This window comes from Cyprinus carpio, chromosome A10 (assembly GCF_018340385.1).
Source record: "Cyprinus carpio isolate SPL01 chromosome A10, ASM1834038v1, whole genome shotgun sequence".
NCBI classification, from domain to species: domain Eukaryota; kingdom Metazoa; phylum Chordata; class Actinopteri; order Cypriniformes; family Cyprinidae; genus Cyprinus; species Cyprinus carpio.
The window spans coordinates 10,958,607-10,985,457 of record NC_056581.1 but is presented as its reverse complement, the minus strand read 5'-3'; the positions used below and the strand labels follow the sequence as shown (position 1 = coordinate 10,985,457).

General features: G+C 36.6%; 1 protein-coding gene across 2 annotated transcripts in view; it reads right to left on the bottom strand.

The window, feature by feature from the left end:
* LOC109112058 (E3 ubiquitin-protein ligase CBL-B-like) overlaps nt 1-26,851 on the bottom strand; it is a 64,999-nt gene that overhangs the window by 15,702 nt on the left and 22,446 nt on the right. For both annotated transcript variants that reach the window (XM_042765173.1, XM_042765172.1), the window contains exons 4-6: nt 17,114-17,260; nt 5,490-5,646; nt 3,329-3,450 (exon numbers count right to left, since the gene is read on the bottom strand). In XM_042765173.1, the coding sequence (XP_042621107.1) occupies nt 3,329-3,450; nt 5,490-5,646; nt 17,114-17,260 (426 nt within the window). The remainder of the gene's footprint in view (nt 1-3,328; nt 3,451-5,489; nt 5,647-17,113; nt 17,261-26,851) is intronic.

Here is a 26,851-nt window from a genome sequence, read left to right as displayed (position 1 = left end):
TATCATTTGCATGAAAGCAGCAGGCTTAGGTCGATTATGTTAAAGAAAACATTTATTTGGGTAGAAACTGAAAACAAAACTTAAGTTTTGATATCATAACAGAAATTATAGAATAATCAAAGGCTAGGAAAAAACAATGGAGAGAAAACAGAGCCATATGGATGACATTTACTTCTGCATGCCCCTTTACCAAGAAACGTAAGAGGAAAAGGAAACGAAAAGCACATTTTTGGACTTATTCAAAGACGTCCCTTGGTTATGCAACTGCTGAACAACAAATTCAGCCAGATTAAGAGACTAGCTGGTACCAGACTGAACCTTTCCATTCAATATCCCACAGCATCAGGGTGGCACAGGCTGGCACTCAGGCCGGAAAAAGGGGGAAAAAATGTGTCTGATGGAGGAATGGAAGGAGAACACGTTTATATTTCTCAGCAGGAGGTGGAAAAGTTTATACATGTGTCTTGCAGAATTCGATTTGCAATGATAAATGCTACTCCCTCATGTGCGAATGAGATGGATTAAACAAAGGTTAGCAAGGCCAAAATAAGATAATTCAATGAGGTAAATGCAACACTTCAACGAAAGTGACATTTTGCCATGTTTGAGCCTCTATTTCGTGAAATCAGACCGCACACACTGATCCACCACAGGAAAAGGTCATGGCCTGATGTAAGGGATTGTTGCAGGATTTCTTGATTACATTAGAGTTATTCCTAATGCAACTGCTAGGGATGAATGGAGCTCTCTGTGTTAAATGTGATTAATCCCATAATGCTCCACTGTGCTGCTTTCAGGCTGGACATGGAGCTTTTCACGCACAGGGGGGAAAAAAGCATAGTCTCGACACTAACTCTTGTTAACACTCTTTAAACTCAACTCTCTGCAAACTACTTCATCTCTCTGTCAGTCACTTTCTCCTCTCTTTTTTTTTTGTTTAATATGAGAGCTGCTCCAGTACCTTTCCTTTTATGCTTTTAAAATGTACTATTGGCATAATTTATCATTTGACACTTTGTATTTATAGGCTAGGCAAATGCAGTACCTACGCCAACACTGAAACTGAAAAAAAAATAAATGTTTTTTTACTTTGAAATCTGACCATAGATAAACCAAACCATTCTGTCACAGGACAGATCATAGTCTAAGAGATTCGTTTTAGTCATAATTCAATTCTGAAAAAATGTCCATGCTAATTGAATGAATGGTGACTAAAGCTTTGAAGTAAAAAAAATTACCATTTAAATATAATTCTGAAGTCAAATGATAGCTTTGTGTGGGGAAACAGCTTAATTCAAATAATTTTCACTGAAATTATCTCCTCCAGTGAGCTGTAAACCATTGACATATGGCAGTGTATATATTTTGTTATCGTGGTATAAACTGTCAACCGTAACCACAACATGTAAATAAGTGGGCGTGGTTAACTAACATGCAGCACACATGAGACTGAGATGGTGCCATTGGTCAAAGAAACATGGTGAAAGATGAACGAATAGATCAGGAGGATCCACAAAGGATTCAATTTTCAAAAGGGTTGGTAATAACGTGATATTGTAGGAACAAAGATGCAACAGTCAACCGCCTGAGCAGTGCAGCAACCAGACAGTTTAGAGGAGCGCACAGGCTCACAACAGAGGAAGCATTATGAATTCAGCTAACTTGACTCCAGCAGTTCATATATCAATGTCATAACGAATAGAAATAGTCTTGTATATTTATCGACATCTTTCCACCTCTTATGTGTACATTTCATTTTGACACACCAGAATCGCATTCAACGTGGACGCAAGTAAAACTACAACATGAGATTTTTTTTAACTAAATAAATTAACAAATAAAAGAAAAATCAAACAAGGTGAAGTACTTTTCATTTCTAAAGTACTTGAGTTTATTATATAAAGCCCTTTTTGTAGATTTACAGAATAACTTCCTAACTATATCGTGAGGTATATTGTTACATTGATCTTTATTGAAAATTAGTCATAACGGGAAACAGAATTTTGGTCATACCGCCCACCCCTAATTGACATTACCAAACTCAAGAACAGAATCGGTTCAATTCATTTACCAGTCATTTACAATGGTTTTGTGAACTGGATCAAGCAATTCTCATGAACATGCCAAGAAGAAAAATGAAACAGAAATCAAGGTTTTCAGTGAATAATGACTTCAATTTCTGCATGTTCATCACACAGACCTATCATATGACTTCAGAAGACCAATTTTAATCACAAGACTTTTTTGTCGTTTTAGAGCTTATCAGCCTCAGTCCTCATTTACTTTCACGCAACAAGGGTATTCTTCAGAAACAGACTTCCAGCTATCAGTTTTTGTTTCCTGGGGTAATTCAGCTTCCCACGGCTGGTTATTCTTCACTGTGGCACTGGGCAGACAGGTCCTGGTAGGCATAGAGCGCAATATGGATGTCAAGAGAGAAGAAACTGGGAAATGATTGTCATTAAAAATAAACCAAGTCACCAGCACCCTCAGAGTCATCACTCACAAACACAGATCATAAAGTGGCTGCTGTGACCACTGAGACAGCGAGTGTGTGTTTCCGCACTAATGAGCCCTGCCTCTCGTGTACCACTGCCCTGATATAAACAGACATGAATATGACATCCGGCATGTCAAAAGCTTGATTTTGCCAGGTGACGGTTACGGGTAGATGCTCAGCGTGAAACACATATAGCCTCTTTGGGTGCCGCCATGACCTTCCCACCACACACACACACAGCTGCTGCTCCTCTTCAGTAGATTGGTATTTGCATACAGTTCTGCTCGACCACCCACCGTCCTCGACTTGCTTCTGTTTGTTCAGCCACATCTCTCCAACCCACATCAGCCCTTTAAAACGGCCCATCTTCCTGGTGAAAAATCAAACAGTGGGAATCCTTTCCCATAAAGTTTCTTATTTTATGGCCTCACTATTATCTTGCTGTTGCATTAAACGAATCTAACCGGTGTGTAATCGCGCCTGCCGTCTGGCTCTGGACCTCTGAGTTGTTTTGGCGCAGATGTGATGCTATTTCTCTAATCAGCTAATCCAAACAGACTGGATTTAACTACCCCTGTCTCCCTGCGGCAATGCCCTTAGCGTACTGGTACGGTACAATCTAGGCTGCCAGTGCAAAGGTCAGGGGTTCATTTCCAGGTTACACTGATCTTAGATGCTAGACCAGTGCCTGCGAAATGACAAACAAGCACAGACAAAGAGCCTCCTGTAATAAGCTAACTGGAGAAAAACAGCTGGCTGGCCCGGCGCACCACGCAGCAGATGGTACGTCTATTACAGCCATCCAGTTACACACAGACTAGTCTGTACCTGCCAGGTTTGTTGATGTACTTCTGCAGACGTGCCTTTACTTCATCATACGTCAGAAAGGCCATGTAGCCTGGGTGTGTGACTGCCAGGAAATTCCAGTTCCTCAGGATTGAGCCCCACGGCTACAGGAAAGAGAAAAGAATTAGATAGAAAGGTAGTGGTTTTAGGAAGCCTGTAATCTGTGATACTGCGAAGAGCTCTGAAAACAGACGTCAGACTGGAGTGTGCCAACACAGTGCACTGCATTTTTACCACCTTTCAGACGATTAAATCAACAAAGCTGTGACACACCAACTAAACTAGGTACACAACTGATCCTTGTAGTTGGATTTACAACAATCCCACAAAAAAATGTACACTTAAGTCACAGATAAAAATGCCTGACTGTTACACACTTTTCACACTAAACATAAAAAATATGATTATACAATAATATTATATATTTATAATTACATTATCTTTGCACTATTTATTTTAAAGAACAACAGCACAAACGTTTCAAACTAAACATTTAGCAAAAAAAAATAAATAAAGTGTTTTAAATTATAAAAATAATAAATGTGCTATTCAAAATGTCGACAAAAGCATTTGGACACCTACATCATAGTTAAAAATGAATGACTGTTGCATAAAACTAAAATAAATTAAATAAAAATAAATAAATAAATAAAAGATCAAACCATGTGCAATTTATTTTGATGAAAACCACAAACACACTTCAAACTAAACATTTAACAAAAAGAAGTGTGTTTTCAATTACAAACTAATAAATATGCCGTTTAAAATGAAGAAAACAAGTATTTGGAATCTTTCTGGTTGTTAGAGGTTCATTGAACATGGTTATAGTTAATACACAATGGTATTGGGGAAGTGGCTTTATCCATTAAAAATAAAAATGGGGAAGTTACTGTAGTTCTAAGAAAATATCGACCACAATTTATTTGCAGATGCTGTTTGTTTCAACTTGTATTTTCTAATGCAGGGTTTTGAGATTCTAAGGTCTCCCAAATATGATGATTAATATGATGATGAATATAATATAATTAGCTTTTATACTCTGCACTAAAGCCATATTATAGAGAAACATTTACTTTTTATTAAGTTATTTTCCAAATATTTCTTAACGTTAACTCACATTCATTCTGACAGCCCTAAAAACAAATTTGATCACACATTTTCTGCAAACCTCCTGGACTGCAATTTGAATACCTCTGACTTAATACAATGACATTTAAATACTGTTTGTACATTTTTAAACTCATCTTGACATATCAGAATTTAATGAAAAGCAGCTTTGACTCTTGATACTGTGTGAAAAAAAAAAAAATTATGCTGTTTCCTCTTTCCCATGCAAGCATAACCAATCCAGACTTAAGCAATTCCCAAAAATCTGCAGCAGAGCTACAAAGAGACAGAGTTTTGGATGTTCAGATGAGAAGGGTGTAGTTTTGTTGGCTTTGGCTGTAAGGTAGCGGGGGTCGTGTGTGTTGATTCAGCCGAGGAAGGTCACATGACGATTAGAAGCACGGCATGAGATAAAAACTTCTAATTGCTCACCGATTGACTCACATGCATAAACAAATTCACGCTAATGAAATGATGTGGGTCCTTCCAGCACATTTCTGGGAATTTTAGTATTTTTTTTGCACCAAAGACTTGAGTAGGTAGACAAAAAAAAGTAGGTGTTTTTCAGCCTATACGTAATAAGGCTTGTGCAAGAACAGGTTTGTAAGCATGTGTGTTGTGGTTAAGGATGAGGTGCGTTTTTCTAACTAAGGGATTCCTCTGCGTAAAACAAACCTCCCACACAACACTCATTCGCAGAGGTGATCCCCATTGTTAGCGCTATTTTCCATCAGACGTGATGACTACAAAACATTGAGACGTTTTTGATGTTTTCAATTTAAACGTGGTTATCTGTGAGACATCTGTGTACAAGGTTTCTCCTCAGAATGAGTAGATCGACCCACGCTGGAGTGAGAGAAAAACAAGGGTGATCCTTCTGTATCGCTTTCGTTATTACGATTAGCTGCTTTTAGAAAGTAACTGACATTTAAATGTTAGCTTGTAATAAGCATATGTAAAGCGTGTTTGTCGTGGTGAGAATTCGAGAGAAATAGTCTCAAATGGAGCTGTGGGAGGTGAGGGGTTTAGGGGTTACCTGGAAAAGACGAGTAAAGATGTCGAACTCAAAGACGGAGATGTAGTCGTTGCAGGTGAGGTCGATGGTGGATTTCAGAGCCATGGCCTCCAAACCGGAGCTGATGGGGTGCACGTCGTGAAGGCACTGCCGGAACATTTTCCATGGCACTATTGTTCTGGAATCACACAAGCACAGACAAATGCACACTGGGATTAGACTTCTCAAAATACATCCAATAGCTCTGAGCTGTAAACATGAACTGAATTTTTTGGTTTTTACAACCAGAGGCTGCGCAATGTTGTGGCATCTCAGAAAACGCATTGATTTTTACTGTCAGTGATGAGACATTAAGCATTTCACGTCGCTCTGTCTGAAGCAGTCAAATGTGAGATCTACCTATACATATCTATATGGTGCTGTGTGGTTTCTAGGGTGTTCTTAGTGGTTGTTAGCAAGTTGCTATGTGGTTGGTGTACTTAGTTGTTGTAAACATGTTGCTTTGCAGTTGCTAGAATGTTCTGAGTGATTGGTAGTGTGCTGCTTGGACCCACACATTAAGAACAACACACTTGCCAGAATGACTAATAACACTATTTCTTAATGTATCCATGCTTATGACTGTAAACTCTTATTCACATACTGTAAAAAATGTTGTACATATTCCTCTGGTGGTCTGTGACAGCCACAAAATGGAGGTTGAGGTAAAAAGCAGAGCATGCTGAGAAAAGTGCCACCCACGCTCTCAGTCACAAATTGACCAATAAACACTTTCAGACACAAACACACAATTGGAAGGAGAAAAGGACAATATCAGAGCTCATCAGAACAGCACAGAAATCATCACTTCAGGGTAATGGCACGTCAAGCAGTCACATCGTTCCTTCAGGTGAGACAACAAAAGACACTTGTCACAATAATAACAGAGGATCTACTGTTCTTCAATCTGACAGTGCCAGCCACCCTGAGAGAGCATTACCCATCATTCCTGTGACTTCTGTTGGCTGCTGTTTCTTAAAAAGCTTTGGACCAAGTAGCCTGATTCTTTCAGGAAGTAAAAACTGTTCTGGATTAAAACACAAAAGTGATTAAAGTAGAATGGTTATTTTTGGAATTGGGTTTTGTTATTTATTGATTGAAAAACTAATGACAGGTATAATGTCTGATAGTGTGGCATGGAAGTTCCACACTGAAGAAGGTTAATGAGGAAACATCAGCTTTGCTGATTCCTATTAGAAAGGGCAGTGGCCTGCTGGTTAATTTTCAACACGTAGTGAAACCTTTCTTACACACAGGTTTAACCAATTATCTAAACAATGACTTCCTTTTGACTTCTATTGAACTTGAATAAAAGGAATAAAATATTCTATTTCCCTTCCTATGTGATTCACTGGACTACTTGATTCTGATTGAGAAATTATTTTTTATAACGACCAAACTATTTATTTCACTGTTGACCCAGGTCATCCTGTAGGGGAGGATTATTTTGAATGCTAACATGTTTTTAGAAGCAAATATGATTAGATATTATATTTCTTATTTATTACTCATTCTTTCAATAAAATCTGATTTTTTTAAAAAGAAATTAATACTTTAATTCAGAAAGGGTGCATAAATTGGACCGAAGGTGACAGTAAATAAATTAATAACGTTACAAAAAAAAAAAAAAAAAAAAACTTTATTTATAAACAAATTTCATTTTTATTTTTTTTTTATTAAAGAATGTTAAAAAATTTATCAGTTTCTACAAAAATATTAAGACAAAAAACATTAATAATAAAAAATTTTTTTTTATATTAATTTCATTTTTTTTTTTTTTTTTCTGAAGGATCATGTGACACTGAAGACTGAAGTAATGGTTGCGGAAAATTAAGCTTTGCATCACATGAGTAAATTACATTTGAAAACAAAATAGAAAATTATAATATTTTAAGATATTAATAATGTTTTTACTGTATTTTTGAACAAATATAATGCAGCCATGGTGGGCATAAGAGACAGAAATCTTAATAGAAATCTGACCAACACTTTAAAAGTGCAGTTCAGTTTTTTCTTTTTATTCGTTTATTATATAGAGGCAATTATAAGTCATTTGTAGGTTGATTTCTCTAAGCTTTATCATCTCAAACTCAAACTCATTTCCATCATGTCATGAGTTCTGCGCATTATGCATCTTCAGCATGATTACACTGCAGTTCAGCATGGAACTGACCACTTTTTCCAGAGCAAATTTGTGTTTTGCATTTGTATTAATCAGCAACCACAGCGAAACAGCGCAAAAGTGATGCATCACCAGTAAAAATGAAACTCACTCTAGCCTCTGATATAAACTATCTTTCTCTAGCCTCTACTGCACTAGATTATGATGTAATGAAAATGTTGATGTATATTGTGAGTTTATCATTTTTGTGAATGTTGGCATTTGTGTGGGTTACAAGTCATTTTTGTGTTAGTGGTCATTTTTTTACTAGTTATACTTTTTTATTTTTGATAATTATATTTTGTTTAATTACATTTATTAGAATAGCTGACCCCTTAATTAAGGAAGACTTTTTAATGGACCGAGGGCATTCTCTCAATGGACGACACAAAAGGAAGCTCATTAAGGACCGTGTCCTTGCCAATTACAGTAGCAGGACAGGTAGAGACATGCATAATACCATCATGCTTATAAATAAAAGAACAAAGAAGTGGAGAGTCAGAGCGAGGCAGGTCACGAGGCAGGGGAACCATTTCCAAATCTATTAATACAGGCTCCAAAAAGCCTCCACAAAGTCATGTTGTCTTTTAAGAGAAACAAATTGGGTAAAATTCTGAATCTGAGTGCTTGCTCTGGGGCCATTTGGTTGTGTGATAATCCCCTGTGCTATCAGAAGAAAATCAGCAAGTGCATTATTTTAATTCACTAAACAGCTGCCGCGCGAGTAAGAGAGAAAACAGGCAGCTCAGCCAGTGGCCTTCAGTGTTGCCACTGGAAACCATGCTCCTATTGGCCAGTGGCCACTTACGACATTTAAACGAGAGATTGAAATGGATTTGAGTCTCGGCGGACAGAAGGGAGTTTAATAAGGTTTGTAAATTAGCTTGAAAACAAATCTCTCCTCAACCCATCACTCAGCAAAACAGCGGGAAATTAATATGAACTGATAATGAGAAAACAGTGAGCAAGATTTCCAGTTGCTACTGCATCATATTTTTCCCTCATTATATCATCTGCATATCAAATACTACACGCCTAATGCATCTGTGTCTGGGTGGGGTTAGTCTACACATTATAGTCTATGCTAGACCCTAGGACTGAGAGCTGAAACTGATCGGAAAACGATGTTCAGATGAGAGAGGGGGAGGTGACTTCACATTTATTCCATTCTATAGTTACTCGGAGTAAAAGCATTATATTCCATTATCAAGAGACCCACAAAGACAGAGACAGCGAGAGAGAGCGAGAGAGAGCGAGAGAGAGAGAGAGAGAGAGAGAGAGAGAGAGAGAACTTATAAGGTCTGATATTATCTTTCTAGTCTCAGAGCAATCTGTCCTGCTAGATTAATTAGTGACAATTGTCTTTTTTACACTACAATGCCTAAAATCTAGATCTAAAATCTAGGTCTAAAAACCAGTATACAAGCACTACCTATTGTAAAATTAAGAGATTCATTTTTAGACTTTTGCAGATAATAACCTGGAACTTGGATGTGGGAAATAATTACAGTTAGCTACAATTGTGTGCTACGCTAATGTATTACTTCACAGGCATTACTGTCTAGTACTTTTACATCCATAATATTATAAATTGACAGATTATTGCTGGTCTGTGGTTTTAAACTGCTGTATTTTTTAAAGATTTCATAGTATTTTGCTTAAAGGGTACACTACTATGAAAATCACAGCTTCAGTGTGACTTCAATAAGAAAAAGTATAATTACAGAGATATTGTTAATAGCAGTTGTTCAAAATAAAATATGTATGAATTTAATACATCACCTAGATTATTTATTTTGCATAATCTTGTTATTTTAATAAATATTACATTAAATTTATAACAAAAATAGTTTCTGCTCCCATTGAACTCAGTGTGCTCTCTTTAAGCTCTTCCACATTGAACGTCTATGTAAATACTTCAGAAACAAACTTTAAATATTAAGTGATGGTTTTAACTTTAAGTTAATCGATTTTCTATAGATTCTGTCAACTCAAATCTGCAGACTGGCTCTGACCTTTGGCAACTAATGTGGACTTCTCCAGACTGTAAATCGGGGCAAAAATGTTGTATTGTATTCCAGCCTCAAGAGACTATAGATAAGTTGACATCCATTTAATAAGAGGCTTCATAATGAAGCTAGTTTCTGTGTTCATCCCCATGAATGAAATGTTTGTTTTATTTTATTTTTGAATTTGTGTTACTTAGCTGAACACAGACTAGTCTAAATGTTGCAATGTGCTTAAATGACACTTCATTATGAATATATAAATGATCAAATTGAATGCCTTGTTGCTAGATTTTTGTTCTGTTTTTTTTTTTTTTGTGACTGATTTTGTACATTCCAAAAAAAAAAAAAAACAATTATTATTGTTTAAAAATGTTGTTTAAAATAAACAAGAAGGGTACAAACATGTACCCATTAAGCACAGCCAGACTTTTTGCATTTAATAATATATCTTAATTGTGAAATGCTTTTGTCATTTAAAATAAAATTAGACATTTTTGTGTGAGAGATTAATCTTTTATTTTAACATAACTTTTTGTACTGAAATCATTATCTTGTGCTCTGAAAATGTCTCAATGTAGATTTTGGTGAGCTTAATAGGTACATTTACCCCAAATGACATGATGCTTTTTTTTTCTTCTTATCTAATGTATTTAAAAAAACTACATTGAATATGCAATTCACAATGAATTCTATGATGACCATTGTTTTTCTCTATTATTTCAAAAGTCAAAAATGCAGGATGATGCAACTGTCCTGATATCATAATGAAGAAAAAGAAGCCTCACTAAAATAAGTTCTTGAAAAGAAAAAGTTGTCATAATATTTGATTATTATTTCTTATAAAGAAATGTACATTACTGTTCAAAAGTTTTATGTTCAGTAAGACTTTTTATGCTTTTGAAAGTAGTCTCTTATTCTCACCAAGGCTGCATTTATTTGATCAAAAATACAATAAAAACACTAATATTGTGTATAATATTATAATAATAACACGCACAGACACGCATATATGGGAGCGAGAGAAACAGAGAAAGAACAGCTGAAGGAAGGCTGCTCTACTTCTCGTATCAATGACTCATGCACACTTCCTCTGTACAGAGCGGGAAGTAGACCTTTATAATAATCTATAATATATCAGAGCAGTAACTAGATACACACTAGAGACTGCGCCGGTCTTTTCCCGTCTCTCAATCTCTTGCTCTTCCTCTCTGGGATCTCTGATCACACCTGCCCCATTATGAGGCCTTTCCTTCCCTAACACGCCTGTTTCTGTGCACACGTTCACACTTCCTTTAACTCTCCGATTTGTTGTATTAAACGAGATAAAATATGCAGCAGCCACAGAGATTGCAAATGAATTAAACATGGCAATCTGCAAATGGACAACACCTTTTAAAGTTCTAGCTTGAGCCTGAGCACTGTGCATGGAATGGAAATCAGCTTAATTCCACATTAATACTTAATTTTTTTTTCCTATCAGAGGAAGCAATTAAAATAACCTTACAGTAAAAGAATAACTCTTTAAAAAAAAACTCATACAATCAAAATGAAAGTCTCTTACAGCAACAATGTTCACAGCAACACACAAGATGTACAGCCACTGCACTAAAAATATCATGACTATTTTTGTTAAATGTCATTAAGGTATTATTAGTGCCGTAAAAAAAAAAAAAAAAAACATTTAAATAAAATGTAAAAAAAAAAATTCAGTATTTAAATATTATATTATTATTATATTATATGTTATACTACGGGGATGTTGGAATGCTTGAATTTGGCTGGTTGACGAACGTTCTAAGGTGTGCAGTTATTTTCAGGAAAACACACGGCTAAAGTAGTTCAAGGCAGGTCTTGACCGCATTACATGTTTATACGCATTCTTAGCTTTTTAATGTCAGCTACAGATTTTCAAAAGACTTTAGATTAGGGAACACTATTCACTATTAATCACTATTAACTAGTTGCTTATTAGCATGCATATTACTAGCATGTTGGCTGTTTATTAGTATTTATGATGCACATTTAATGCCTTATTCTACATGACCATATTCTAGATCCCTTAACTTAAATAATTATATTTACTTGTATCTACAAAAATTACCTTACCTTCTATCAATTTAGCGAGGGTAAACTCTTAGTTCATAGTGTGTTTGTGTTTTTTTTTCTTGCTGTGGAAAAAAAAAATGATAAAAATACATTAAATATTTTGTGGGAAAAAAATGTTCTGTTTTATTAAAGGGGTCATATGATGCGATTTCAAATTTTCCTTTCTCTTTGGAGTTTAACAAGATGATTGTGCATAGATAAGATCCCTGAAGTTGCAAAGACTAAAGTCTCAAAACCAAAGAGATATTCTTTATCAAAGTTAAGACTCTGCCACGCCCACCTCATTCAAACATGCATGTCTACGTCACGATGTGGAAATATTTGTGTAATGCCACCCAAATGTTCACACAAAGAAAGAAGGGGTGGTTGATGCAGCCATGTAAGGGAGATGCTGTGTGTTTCTAGGCGAAAGCAAAAGCACTTTATTTGGCATTCCGAAAGTAGATGCATTTAGGAATCTTTAAGTTTACTTACAACAGAACAGCAACGCATTTTATGGACGACCATTTCGTGAACCTAGAAGAGGAGGTAATTCTGACTTTACTACGACAATCTGGCGCTTCTGAATCAGCTACTGTAAGTATGTTTTGTTATTAGTTTAAGTATTTGCTATTGACTGTTCAAATGCAAAGTTTTGCGTGTAGTGTGTGTGTGTGTGTGCGCGTGTGAGAAAGAGAGACATCACATCACAGTGGAGTCAGCTGTCTTAACCGTCCGTGGCTTGTGTACTGCAAACACATACAAGCTTCATCACTGTGTCTGTCACCCGACTCTGATCCCCTTTCCGGCTTGAACTGATGGTAAAACTAAGGACATTATTAACTGTCTTTACATTTATTTTGAAAGATGAAGCACGCGATTTTGGAAGGGGGCATTACATTTCCGACGAGTGCTTGTGGTGTTTGGCCAATCACAATGCACTGGGTCAGTTGGCCAATCAGAGCAGACTGCATTTGTCGGAAGGAGGGACTTTGTAGAAAATTACGTGTTTGAGAGAGGCAGGGCTTAGAGGAACTATAATAATGTGCAGTATTTGAAAAATAATGTGTTTTTTGAACATTAAAGCATGTCAACATATTCTGTTACATCAAATACATAAAATAATGATCTTTAAAAAAGCATCATATGACCCCTTTAAGTATTAATTTGGTATAACACTGTTAAAACTACATAACACATAAAACTAAGTCTGTATACAAAATAAAATGAAGTTTGAATAATGCAGACCAAAACTGTAATTATGTCAAATTCTGTAAATTTTTCCTTTTTCATCATTTATTTTCCGCTTTATTATGGTTTTTTATTATTTTCTTTTTCATGGACCACTTAGCATACCCTGAGGTACTCCTATCCCTGAACTATCCAAACTTATTAATCGACTAGCATGAACTATCTTTCTCTAGCTATATTTATATGCTGGCAGTAGGGCTGGGCAATATATATATACACACACACACACACACACACACACACACATGAACACACACAAACACACACTCACACACACACACACACACACACACACATATATATATATATATATATATATACACACACACACACACACACACAGTGGTGTGAAAAATTGTTGGCCCACTTCCTGATTTCTTATTTTTTTGCATGTTTGTGACACTTTAAGATCAAGATAACACAAGATGCAGTTTTTAAATGAAGGTTTTTATTATTAAGGGAAAACAAAATTCAAAACTACATGGCCCTGTGTGAAGAATTGTTTGCCCCCTAAACCTAATAACTGGATGGGCCACCCTTAGCAGCAACAACTGCAATCAAGCATTTGCGATAACTTGCAATGAGTCTGTTACAGCGCTGTGGAGGAATTCTGGTCCATTCATCTATGCAGAATTGTTGTAATTCAGCCTCATTGGAGGGTTTTTGAGTATGAACTGCCTTTTTAAGGTCATGCCACAGCATCTCAATAGGATTCAGGTCAGGACTTTGACTAGGCCACTCCAAAGTCTTCATTTTGTTTTTCTTCAGTCATTCAGAGGTGGACTTGCTGGTGTGTTTTGGATCATTGTCCTGCTGCAGAGACCAAGTTCGCTTCAACTTGAGGTCACGAACAGATGGCTGGACTTTCTCCTTCAAGATTTTTTGGTAAACAACAGAATTCATGGTTCCATTTGTCACAGCAAGTCTTTCAGGTCCTGAAGCAGCAAAACAGCCCCAGACCATCACACTACCACCACCATATTTTACTGTTGGTATGATGTTCTTTTTCTGAAAGTGTTACAGACGTAATGGGACACACACCTTCCAAAAGTTCAACTTTTGTCTCGTCAATCCACAGAGTATTTTCCCAAAAGTCTTGGGGATCATCAAGATGTTTTCTGGCAAAACTGAGCCAAGCCTTTATGTTCTTTTTGCTCAGCAGCGGTTTTCGTCTTGGAACTCTGCCATGCAGACCATTTTTGCCCAGTCTGTTTCTTATGGTGGAGTCATGAACACTTGATTTTGTGATATTGGTTATGTTTTTGCGTAATAATTATTTGGGGTATTTTCTCCTGATAACCCCGAAAAGAACTTAAATTACACTTTAAGTTTTGATCGTACAGAGAAGAGCAATACATCAATCGAATCTGTAAAGGGTCTACTTTTTTTTTGTATACAGACATAATAACAACAAAAATTTTGTGCACTTATAAAATAAAGATAACAAACAAGGAGGGCTGTCTGCAGCCTTTGTCTGCGCTGATCTTCAGTTACAAATGCGTCATTAAAATGAACTGTAACTCAGTGAATACTCAACGAAGAGACATGAGAGAAATATCTATTGAAAGCCTGACATGTCTACTTTTAAACTAAACGAGTGCTGCTGAAAACAAATATTCTGTGATAAAGTAATCCATATGAAAACAACCCGATGTCCGTTTTTCACGTCTTCCTTCATTATCTTCTAATGCGACCACGCCCCCGCGCGCCGAGCGCGCTTTTGAGATTCAAATGTTTCACTGAAGCGCGCGGCTTTTGAATACGCCCACACAACAGAAGACAACGCAGGGGGATTGTTCTTCAAGTTTTTATTATTTTACTGTTTGCTTCGCGAGGAGAGGAATAAGACATAATTCACCCCAAAAAGATGTGATGTGGTTGAGGATTTGAGATTTGGATTTCCTCAGAAAAAAGAATGAAGCACTTTATTCAGCAGAGATCATAAACATGAGTAAGTCTCTTTTTATTTATTTATATACTTGTACTAGTTTTCACATAACGTGTAAACATTTTACTAGTTAGACCTTTTTCCAAAGACTTTTTCCAAACTATAATTCCTGACTAAATGTATAATCAAGTGAAATATTATGAAGTTTCAATAACAATATACACTACTATACCATTCAAAAGCTTGATGTACATAATATAAATGTAACAATAAATGTAACTGTATACAAATGTAACAATCATTGCTGTTCTTTCAATTTATCCCCCCTAAAAAACCTAAAAAAAAAATTCTCAGCTCTTTTCAACATTAATAATAATAATAATAATAATATTAATAATAATAATAATAATAATAATAATAATAACAATAAATGTTTTTTTAGTAGAAAATAAGATTGTTAAAAGGATTTCTGAAGGATTGTGTGACTGGAGTAATGATGCAAAAAAATTCAGTTTGAAAGTCAGCTTTGATTGTTCCTAATAAACTGTTTAACTGCACTCACAAGTGAATATTAAATTATGTTGTGGGATAATTAAATATATTCTAAATAAACTACAAACATAAAATTATATACATTTATTGTGTCCTCACATTCTTTCTTGTAACTCACCCCTCTCAGTGACACAGCTGACTGAATGGCTCATTATGCAGCTCATTATGCAGGTCTTTGTCTTCTCAGGTGTGAATTCATGATAGTTGACGCCTACTCGCATATGACTTTTACCAACAAAAAGTGTCTTAGAAAATTTAAATCAATATATTGTTTTCTGTAAGTGAGTAAACAAGATGATTTTCACATCATTTAGAAAAAAAAAATTCTAGGCTACAAGCTCCAGTTCTCCAAATTCCTGGGAACCAATTTTCTATATGTGTTTTATTGCCTTATTCAAGTGATTTAACATTTTTAGTTTTTTCACTAACCACGCATAACATTTTTTTTCTCAAAAACACAATCATGTACATACAATGCTGCTCACATATTATTATAGCCTAGTTTGTGCTGATTACAGTGAGATTAGACTTTAGCCATTTAGATATTTATAAGAAACTGAAAAAAGCACAAATGTCAGGGCATGACAAAACTTCTCCAGGCCCCAAAAATACCCTTAGACTCCAGAGGGTTAACTGAGGCAAGTGAGGCCTGCGGTTCTTTGGATGTCGTTGTGGTGTCTTTTGTGACCTCTTGGATGAGTCGTTGCTGTGCTCTTGGGGTAATTTTGGTCGGCCGGCCACTCCTGGGAAGGTTCTCCACTGTTCCATGTTTTTGCCATTTGTGATTAATGGCTCTCACTGTGGGTCGCTGGAGTCCCAAAGCTTTAGAAATAGCTTTATAACCTTTTCCAGACTGATAGATCTCAATTACTTTCTTTCTCATTTGTTTCTGAATTTCTTTTTGGATCTCGGCATGATGTCTAGCTTTTGAGGATCTTTTGGTCTACTTCACTTTGTCAGGCAGGTCCTTTTTTAAGAGATTTCTTGATTGCGAACAGGTGTGGCTAGATCTGGGTGTGGCTAGAGAAATTGAACTCAGGTGTGATAAACCACAGTTTTAACAGGGGGGCAAACACTTCTTCACACAGGGCCATGTAGTTTTGGATTTTGTCTTCCCTTAATAATAAAAACCTTCATTTAAAAACTGCATGTGTTTACTTGTGTTATCTTTGACTAATATTTAAATTAGTTTGATGATCTGAAACATTAAAGTGTGGCAAACATGCAAAAAAAATAGAAATCAGGAAGGGGGCCAACACTTTTTCACACCACTGTTTTTTTTTTTTTTTTTTTTTTTTTTTTGTGTGTTCACTGCTGTGTGTGCACTCGTATGGGTTAAATGCAAAGCACAAATTCTGAGTATGGGACACCATGGCCACGTCACTTTCACTTTTTTTTCACGTAAAAAAAAAAATCAACTAACCAGTGACCTCTCAAAAGCTAGAGCAGTAAGGAAAGCAATCACCATTTCTGGTTTAGTACGCAGATGTATGCTAAATCACAGGCCTGGCTCAAGAGCAGTACTCACTGCTAGATAGAGAACAGAAAAGACATTTCTCCATGACAAAGAGCTTTGATTGGAGCTGTAATGAAAACGGGAAAGATCCGATCTGATTTGGCAGATACATCTTGAAATGAGAAGAAAACTGTTCAAACTTACTTTTCGCCAAAAGACCTTCTCCAAAAATCAGCGGCGTCCGCCTTGGTAATGCGGAATGTGTCTCCTTGGAACTGTCCACCTGGAAAGATGGCTTTGATCTCGGCCAACATGTGACTGAAGATCAGCGAGAGCTTGGTGAGGTTCCGTCTGCAAGAGAATGAGATGAACAAAGGCGAGAGCACAGGGTCAGTACATTAAACAGACATGAAATCAGCAGTCAGTGCAAGTGTACACATACAGAGAGAAAAAGTGAATTCTCAGCATTCTCTATTGAGTGAGATTTCTTGTCCTTGAGCTTGTCTGGAAGTTAATGTGCCATACGCGTCTCCCTTCAAACAGCATGAGGATACAGTGCAATCTGATGCACGCAGTCTGAAGGGCATGTTGGAGCCACACCAGAAAACAAACGCTAACTGGACACCGGCCAACAGAACAGAGATGATCTGCTCCTATTGCAGTTGCATTTTTTTTTTTTTATATATATATATATATATACATACACACACACATATACACGTACATATACATATACATATATATTACACACACTATACATATACATATACATATACATATACATATACATTGATTCTCAAACTTAATTGTTCTTCAGTCTTTTTATGGAATCCTTTAAATTGGTTCACAAAAAGTGCTCAAATCATTTGATCCAATTCCTTATGCTATTCTTTCATACTTCAAACATACATGCAATATCAGTTGCTTTAAAACTTATACTAGTTACTAGTACTTTTTACTATTTCTTATGTTAACCTTGAGCATCTTTACTTTTACACATGTGACTTTTGGGTAATTTATAGAACAGTGCAGCAGACATGCAAACAAATATAATGAGTTACACCATCTTTAGGTACCACAAGTCATTAAGGCTTTCAAAGTTGTGTCCCTAAGTGACCCTTCCCATAATGCCTTGTGGTTGGCAGACAGGGACTCCAACCCTCAGGGGCTTGTCCCCTTCCTCCCCTGTGCTGTTCTCCTGTGGGATTAGTGCGGGCTGATAACCCACCTTTCAGAACAACTTTTCAGGTTGCACTCAATTACGCAGGGCCACTCAGCCCAAAGGAGGTCAAGAGGAACCGGGCTGCAAGCGGTAGATAACTAGCCCCTCGGAGGCACAACAAACACACACCAACTTTCAGGATTCACAGTGGTGTTTTGTAAAGCAGCAATTGGGCACCTGCAGCGCCCAAGAGTGTTGCCGAAATTCTGGCCCAACTGTCATGCTCTGCACAACAATTTCTTTCACCGTTGTCACATTTGCATTTCCTGTCTAAATCAGGCTTTATTTTGAGACCCAATAATTAGCGTGCTACATCACCGTAGCTTCCTGTCAAAACATAACTGTGACAAAGCAATTAGCACGTTAGCAGTGAAGCAGAACCGGTGGGAGAAGGGAGAAACTGACAGATGAGAACCGGAGGTCAAATATGGAGGTGTATTTTACTTCAGAATCCTGATTATTCAGAGTTGTTATAAAGCACTGGTCATAATCACAGCTCACAACTTTCAGTGATTAACCGGTTTGAAAAACTTTCTTAGGTCTAAGCGGTATTCGCCTCGGATATAGGCAATAAAGCTCTTTTCAGCCTAACTTAGCCGAAGGGATCCTTTTATTTCGTTATAAGTCTCTGATGAACCCACCAGAGAACATTTCTCTCCATAAACTTCAGTTCAGTTGATACCTCTAAGTCTTCAAGTTTTCAATATGGTGAGTCATTGCTCATTTTATCATGCTGTTTAATGCAGTAATACTGAAACTGCTGAGGGATTCATAAATATTAGGTGTCAGACTGGAGAAAGGCAAGCTCAACTAAAACAGTCCAGCTGGGCTGACTCTGGGCTTCCTTTTTATTAATAATGAAAAATAAATAAGTAAATACTTAAACACACACATTCAAATATATGGAGTCAGTTTTTTCTTTTAAAATAAATTAATAATTTTCTTCATAAACAATTAAATAAAGTAACAGTAAAGATGTGTGTAATTTTACAAAAGATTTCTTTTTTTGTTTTCTCCCTCTTTCTCCCATACTTTGTAATGCTAACAAGGTTATATGTGCCCCCGCCCCCGCCGCCGCCGTAATGGCTTTTTTTGTTTCTCCCAATGTTTCAGACTAATTATACCTGTCATTCAATTCATTCATTCAGTGTGAAGGGTTTTAGTCATTTTTCCACTGAGACTGCCATTGTGAATAAATGCTTTTTAACACAATAATGATACAATACAATACAATACAATACAATGTTTTATTGATTAATCATTTACTTACTGTTGAAAATATTTTTCTAACTACACATTGTCATTAAACAAGTTAGCAATGATAGATTTAATTTTCACCAACTTGCAGTTTAGACAGTGGCGGAGCCAGGATGTTTTCTTAGGGGTGGCCAGGGAGGGGCCAGCAACCAGTCTGGGGTAGCACAGAAATCTTCATTATTTCAATATAAAAATGTGTTTGACTATAAAGTACTATACTATTTAAGTGCCTAAAACACAACTGAATACAATTAATTTCTACTTAATTGTAACTGAGATATTTGTGAATTATTATAATCAAGTAATACTGAGTGAATAGGACAATTTTAGTATTATTCCACACCTCCAGGTATTTAAATAAAGGGGCTCACTATAGTTTTATTGCTCAGTCAGCTTGGTTCTTGTTCTCAAACCCCCCAAAAGCTTGTTCTACAACATTGCATACTCATAGATGAGACATGCAGATAGTGATAAGAATGTGAAAAAGGCCGGAAGTCAACAGCACCTAAATACCAGAATGTAAAACGAGTTATTTTATGCATTTAAATGGTTTCATTTTTGTTTGTACTCTTCAAATTAATGGAGAAAAACAAATGTGCATATTTTCTAGTATAATTGCACTGTGCTCACATTTACTTGTACACTAAAAAAATCAGTGGTGGCCATCAGTGGTGGCCATGGCTACCCGCTGGCTTCCGTCCCTGAGTTTTAAAAGCGAGTACGATGTTGATTCTCTAAAAGAACTGACTCATAAGAGTCATTTGATTCTAAATCAGACTCAATAGATTCTGTCTGTATAACTGAAACTCACCTGCTCACTTGTCTGTAATAGAACGTTTAATCATATAACTCTAATCTCTAACATCCAATATCCATTACCAGCAGACAACATGCATACCACAGCAAGCACTCACACCTGCTTGCTTCATCACTTTCACAGGAAATTAGAGATTATGGGTCACACAAGAACTACATTATAATATTTCAACATCTACACCATCTACACAAAGTTTGCACCATTACGCAGATGAATCCTAGAGATGCTTGTGTGCTGACTGTCAGTTCACAGCGATCATTTAAGCTTCAACACCTATGACACACACAGCAGTTCCCGGCCATGTCCGTGAATCATTTAAACCCGATCCATGCAGTACAGACTGATAATATGTCACACGCTAGCCTCAAAGCCAGGGAGAAGACAGCATACCTTTGAGGACACTGAGTGACGGATGCACAGAGAGTTAATCCTAGTACAGAAGCTTGTCCTGAGGCAGAAAAATTGAATTTAAGACAGAACAATAATCTCGGCCCTACAGGCAACTAACATATGCTAATTCCCTCTGCACTGCTGGGGCGGATGTTTTTTTTTTTTTTTTTTATGTGCCTAACCTCTTATCAACAGGAGCTGAGGTACGCTTGAACAGAGCCAGGACTCCATAGGACACATCGCTACCTCACACAACACCAAAGCTCAGCAGGATATGGCTGGAGCTTAATCTGGGATATGTAAAATTACCCTGCAAGTAATTTACAAAACAGCTGCATGGGCAAAAAAAATGTTGGAAATGACTGAAAGAACAGTATATTCTAGAAACCTGTTTTTCTTTATAATTGTAATTTCTCTTTAGTTGTTTTAGAGTCCCATGCAAATAGACACCACCAACAAGCAATAAGGTGATCCAAGGTGTGCCAACTATTTTCTATTTTCATTAACAGTTGATCCAAGTCGATGTATCTGTGATATTCTAGTCTGCAGATATGATTCGACTCTAGGGCTGCACGATGTGTCGTTTAACCATCGATATCGCGATGTACGAATCCACGATAGTCACATTGCAGGATGTGCGATGTAGTCTGTCGTAGCTGATCCGTTATTCATTAACCTTACGGGCCAGCTGCTCCCCGGCCCTTGACAAATGTGATTCGCGGATTAATTGCACAGCTTAACCATCATAGAGTGAAAGTTTATCATTTGCATGTGTTTTAAGTCCTGTAAGTTTAACAGTGCGCATATAAGAACGAGCAGAGAGAGAGAGAGAGAGAGAGAGTGAGAGAGAGAGAGAGAGCGCGCCCCGGCCGGCTATAGCCTTCATTGTTGAAATCAAAAGTTGTACAGTATTTGTTAACATTAATGCACTGTGAAGTAACATTACGGAACAATGAACAGCTGTGTTTTTATAAACTAAGATAAACAAAGATTAATAAATATAGTAACAAAAGTATTGCTCGTGGTAAGTTCATGTTAGTTTAATATGTTAACAATTCAAACCATATCCTAAAGTTACAAACAAATAATTTACTCTAATTTAAATAATACTCTGATGTTTAAATAATTTAAAATCAGAATGTAAGTGTGCTCACCCCATTTTTGTTTGTAAGAAAAAATTAGATTAGATTTCATATCGCAATATATATCGCAGAAAAATAAAATATCGCAATGTCATTTTTTCCCAATATCGTGCAGCCCTATTTTATTTCGATGTATTAGTTAAGTTTTTGTGTTTTAATATGTTTCAGGTGAAAATAATATGTCTGATCTCTTAGAAAAGTAATAACATATATTTATCCTCAACAAGCCACATGATTTGAGGTATCAGTTTTGTGCATAGTGCAGAATAGTGAATAATAATAATAGTGATGCTTGCCTTAGAAAACACCACAAATAAACCAGACTACACATGTGTGCTTATTAAGGGAGAGGTTGCTAAAGGAAAAGGAACAGAAATAGTGATTCTGGGCTCACATAAGAGCCATGTGACTGGTCTAAAAGAAGCATAAAGGCTAATCATTTCGGTTTTGCTCAGGTCATATTAAACATAGAACCTGTTGAGAAACTTAAAATGTAAGAATAATAAAATAGCAGTGACAGGAGCTAAATTAAATTCAGGTCATATTAAACATATATATATATATATATATATATATATATATATATATATATATATATATATATATATATATATATATATATATATATATATATGCATAAAAAAATACGTATTCAGCTTAGTTATTGCATTAGACATGCTGCTCTACTGCATCACCATTCCTGGTGTTTCATGACACTGCTGTCTTAGTGGCCAGACCAGAGAGTCAGACTTCCTACCATCATCTCTGTGAACTCTCCAAACCCTCAGTGCTTCCTCTGCATGCTCTGTGAACCGGATGATTCCTGCCTTTCTGAATGAAACCCTATAAAACATCATATATTATTGGGAGATGGAGGATGACAGTGCTGCATTTGAACACAGATGATTTTATGGTAATTGCAGATAATGGTAGAGTGCTGGGGTTGGGGTTCATTCGAGCTCATCTGGAGAGGAGGGGTAAAACTGTGAAATGACTCTGGACAGCCTTTATTTTCAGCCTTCAATTACATTCAAGCAATCTGTCTGGATTTTCAGTCTAAACCTCTAATAACCACCTCCCATACACACTGAAACACACACACGCATAGTGTTGCAGCTCAGAATGGTGCCACGTGTCTGCTGTTGAGTGGTTCAGTGAGGGATGCATGTTTCCATTTGTTGCATTTTTGGTTCTCAATGTCCATAATAATGTCCCGAAAGGAAGCATGAAGCAAATCTGCAGGTCTTATAGAGTTTTGTACAAGAAGTCACATCTAATCTGTAAGCTTCTAAGTTCTATTATACTCCAACGTTGCGTTAAAAGGCCAACGGAGCCAGCGGGAATTGACCTCTGTGAGGAAAGTCAATCGATACTCGACACATTATTGGCAGATTGCAAAATGAACCATGGTTCACAATGACTGTTATTAGATTCCAATCCCACTGGAATACAAGAGAAATATCCCTTAAATAATGTTTTCCTCAACATCCGTGACTACAAAGCTATTTCAAAACTAGGGCTGTCAAATGATTAATCACGATTAATCACATCCAAAATAAAAGTTTTGTTTACATAATATATGTGTGTATACGGTGTATATTTATTATGTATTTATAAATACACACACATGCATGTATATATTTAAGAAGAATATGTTATGTTTATATATTAAATATATTTATATATAATATAAAATATAAGAATATAAATATATAAATGTATATACATGTAAATATTTTCTAAATATATAATTTATGTGTGTGTATTTATATATACATAATAAATATACCCTGTACACATACATATATTATGTAAACAAAACTTTTATTTTGGATGTGATTAATCGTGATTAATCATTTGACAGCCCTATTCAAAACACAATCATTTTTAGCTCATAAAAACATCAGGCATATTCTGTTAGTGTTAATGAAGTATGAGCACGTAAAGTACTTCATTGCAGTTGGGTCTAAAGGTCCTCATCAGGGAGTGTCAAGTGTAGGGTCATAAAGGTAGTTTCAGTACTGAACTATTACTTGCACATGTGATGGCTCTGCAGAGACCAGACATTGATTTGATTAACAGCCTAAGCATTACAGCAAAGAGAAAGCAACAGCTAGAGAGAGAGTAAGACCTCCAACAAGCCCATTCAAGCATCTATCATACTCTCTGGAAACTCGAGTGACTGAGTCACTTTAAAAAGGCATTTACATGTTATTTATTGTGCTGCAAAACAGCTGAGAAAGAGAGAAAAAAAATAAAAATAACATGAAAATATTATTACGATTTTATATAACTGTTTGCTATTTTAACACATTTTAAAGTGTACTGTATTCCTGTGATGGTAAAGCTGAATTTTCAGCAGCCATTACTCCAGTGTTCAATGTCACATGATGCTTCAGAAATTATTCTCTCATGCTGATTTGGTTATTAAAATATTAACATTTTCTTATTATTATCAATGTTAAAAAAAAAAGTTGCACTGCGTAATTTTTGTGGAAGAGGTGATGTTTTTTCAGGATTCTTTGATTAAGAGAAAATTAAATAGAAACTAGAAAGCTTTTATAACATTATAAATGTCTTTACTTGTCACTGTTTTGATTTAATGGGTCCTTGCTGAATAAAAGTATTAATTTCTCTTTAAATAAAAATGATTGATCCCAAACTTCTGAATGGTAATGTAAACATATAAAATTAAGATCCCTACGTTCAGAGGAGGGCCATTCTATGAGTATCATGCCCACTATAACTATAGCTCAACCTCAATCTGCAACACACAACCCTGCAAACACCTCAAGCACAGTGCAGTTGATGCCCTCAAAGGCGTGTGTGGTTCAGAGGCACGTGGAAGCACCTGTCACGTCTAACGGCCGGCGTGACATTCTCCTATGCTTCCTGACACCTGTAGGACTCATTGCTGCTTGCTATTGTCTTTCACTTTTGGTTAACCTACATTCACACACCCTCCTCCATAAATACTGTCATTACTTGGTCGTCTGTCAGTCAGAAAACAGAACACAGCTGATGACATGTAATCGATACACAGAAGAGCTTTCCAACGTTCAAACTGCATTAAAAAAAGCGCACTTGCACCTTTTTCTTGTTGAAGCCACGGCTTAGTGGCTAGTGTCAGTTGTGGGGAACTAAAGGTACCAATATTTTTTAAAACTTGTGTATATAATAAATAATAAAGTATATAACTATTTTTACTGAATCAGACTACAAGCCACACTGGGCTGAATACAGCCAGCTGAATTTTGAATCCATGAATAAAAAAATGGTTTATTCACATGAACTGTCTAAACTGATTCACTCAATTGACTCTGACTTTCCAATTGAATTGGATTTCCAATGTAATATACAGAAGAGAGAAACAAAGGACATCTTATGAAATCATGTTTAATTATTGCCTCAACAGAAACCACAAAAGTGCAACTATTTTAGTCAGTTGCTCGTTTACCTAAAACAGAGCAATTTCAGTTGCATAAACAGTGTTTTAGCTGAAGAGAGTTAAATGGTAATTAGTGTTAAATTCTGCCGTTTTGTACAGCTTTTATCTGAAAGCTATCTACAGAAGTGAAGCCACCAGGCCAGTGACACCACTCATCAATAAAACACCTGGCAGCCTGCTCCGCAGCAGGACCGGCCCGAGCGAGAGAGTGAGTGTGGTAATAGCGGCAGGACCCCTCAGAGCTGTGGAGAACAGATGAGATGTCTATCAGGACCTCCTGCTGCAGGCCAATCTGCCACACACACACACGCATACACATTACCGGCAACACCCATACACAAATCACTATGAATTATTAAAACCGTCAACAATCATTTTGCAGAGGAACTGACAAATAAGCTTCTCCATTAGCCAAGTATGCCTGTCTTTTCTTCCTCTAAACAGCTGAACCTTGAAGTGGTCTAGAGTCTATAATGAGGGATAGGGGGAGGATATCGGAAGGAGAGACTAGCATATGTGGGGGGGGGGGGGGTGAGACATCACAAGCCTCTGTTTTATGACTAAATCAATGCAGCCACAACCCCCTTTCGCTCTTCTCCTTCTCTCCCACAAACACTGCCACACACACATACTCCACTGCTTTAAACACATATGAAAAACTGCAAGGACTCCAGTAACTGTATTGTTCAACTTTTTTAATGAATGGTTTGGGCATTAAGAAGACAAAAGGGAGGAAGATAAAACAAAAAAAGGAACCACAACACTTACCTAAAAGTTTGTGCTACAGACAAGAATGATACCAAAAATTGTGTTAGAGAGAGGTGAGTTGAGAGGTGTGTTATTACTTTTCTAAGCAATTGTTTTCCAATTTTCACAAGGAAGATTTACAATTTTTGCTTGACAGACAATAAAGCAGGCAGGAAAAAAAAACCTACAATGAATGAGAAACAGAGCCGTATCGTGGAAATATTAGTACCAATAATAATAGTTACCCTACACCCTGACAACCACTCAAAACACTCTAGCACTGGCACCGCTCACATTTTTTTGTTTGCTTGCTGCTTTAAAAGACAGACATTTATTTAATCCTGCCTTTAAAAACAATGCATTTTTGCCACTTCATGCACTCAAATCAACAACAGGGGGCATTTTAAGCTTCAGTGAAACCAACAGAGATGGCGACTTGCAAAATGCAGGTTTCACACAGCGGTGGTCTTCATGTCCTGACAGTTACCTCATCCATATCCTTCGCCCTTAGCTCTTTCTGCATTTCCACTTCAATAACCATCTAGAAACCTGGTAGAAAAAGCTAAAATTTGGGGTTGAGATGAGTTTTTACAGTGTGGCTCTAAAGCGAAGAAAACACAGTAAACAAATGTCTCTCAACCTTAAAAAGAAACCACAACTCTCAAAAAAAGGCACACGCTGACAGAAAAGAACAGACGTGAAGAAACTTCTGAGGGCTGCTGAGGGCTTAAGACAGAGATGAACCGTTAGAAGTTATAAGACGCTCTTAATCTCATCTCAAAGTTTTATTCTCTTCATTTTATCTGTTTCTAGCGCCTAAGTCTATACTGTCTGAAGTGCTGCAGTTCCTCTGATACGGTAAGAGCTTTGTGAGTTGAAATACACAGAGCTTTTACAAAAGGCAACAGAGCTTCATTCA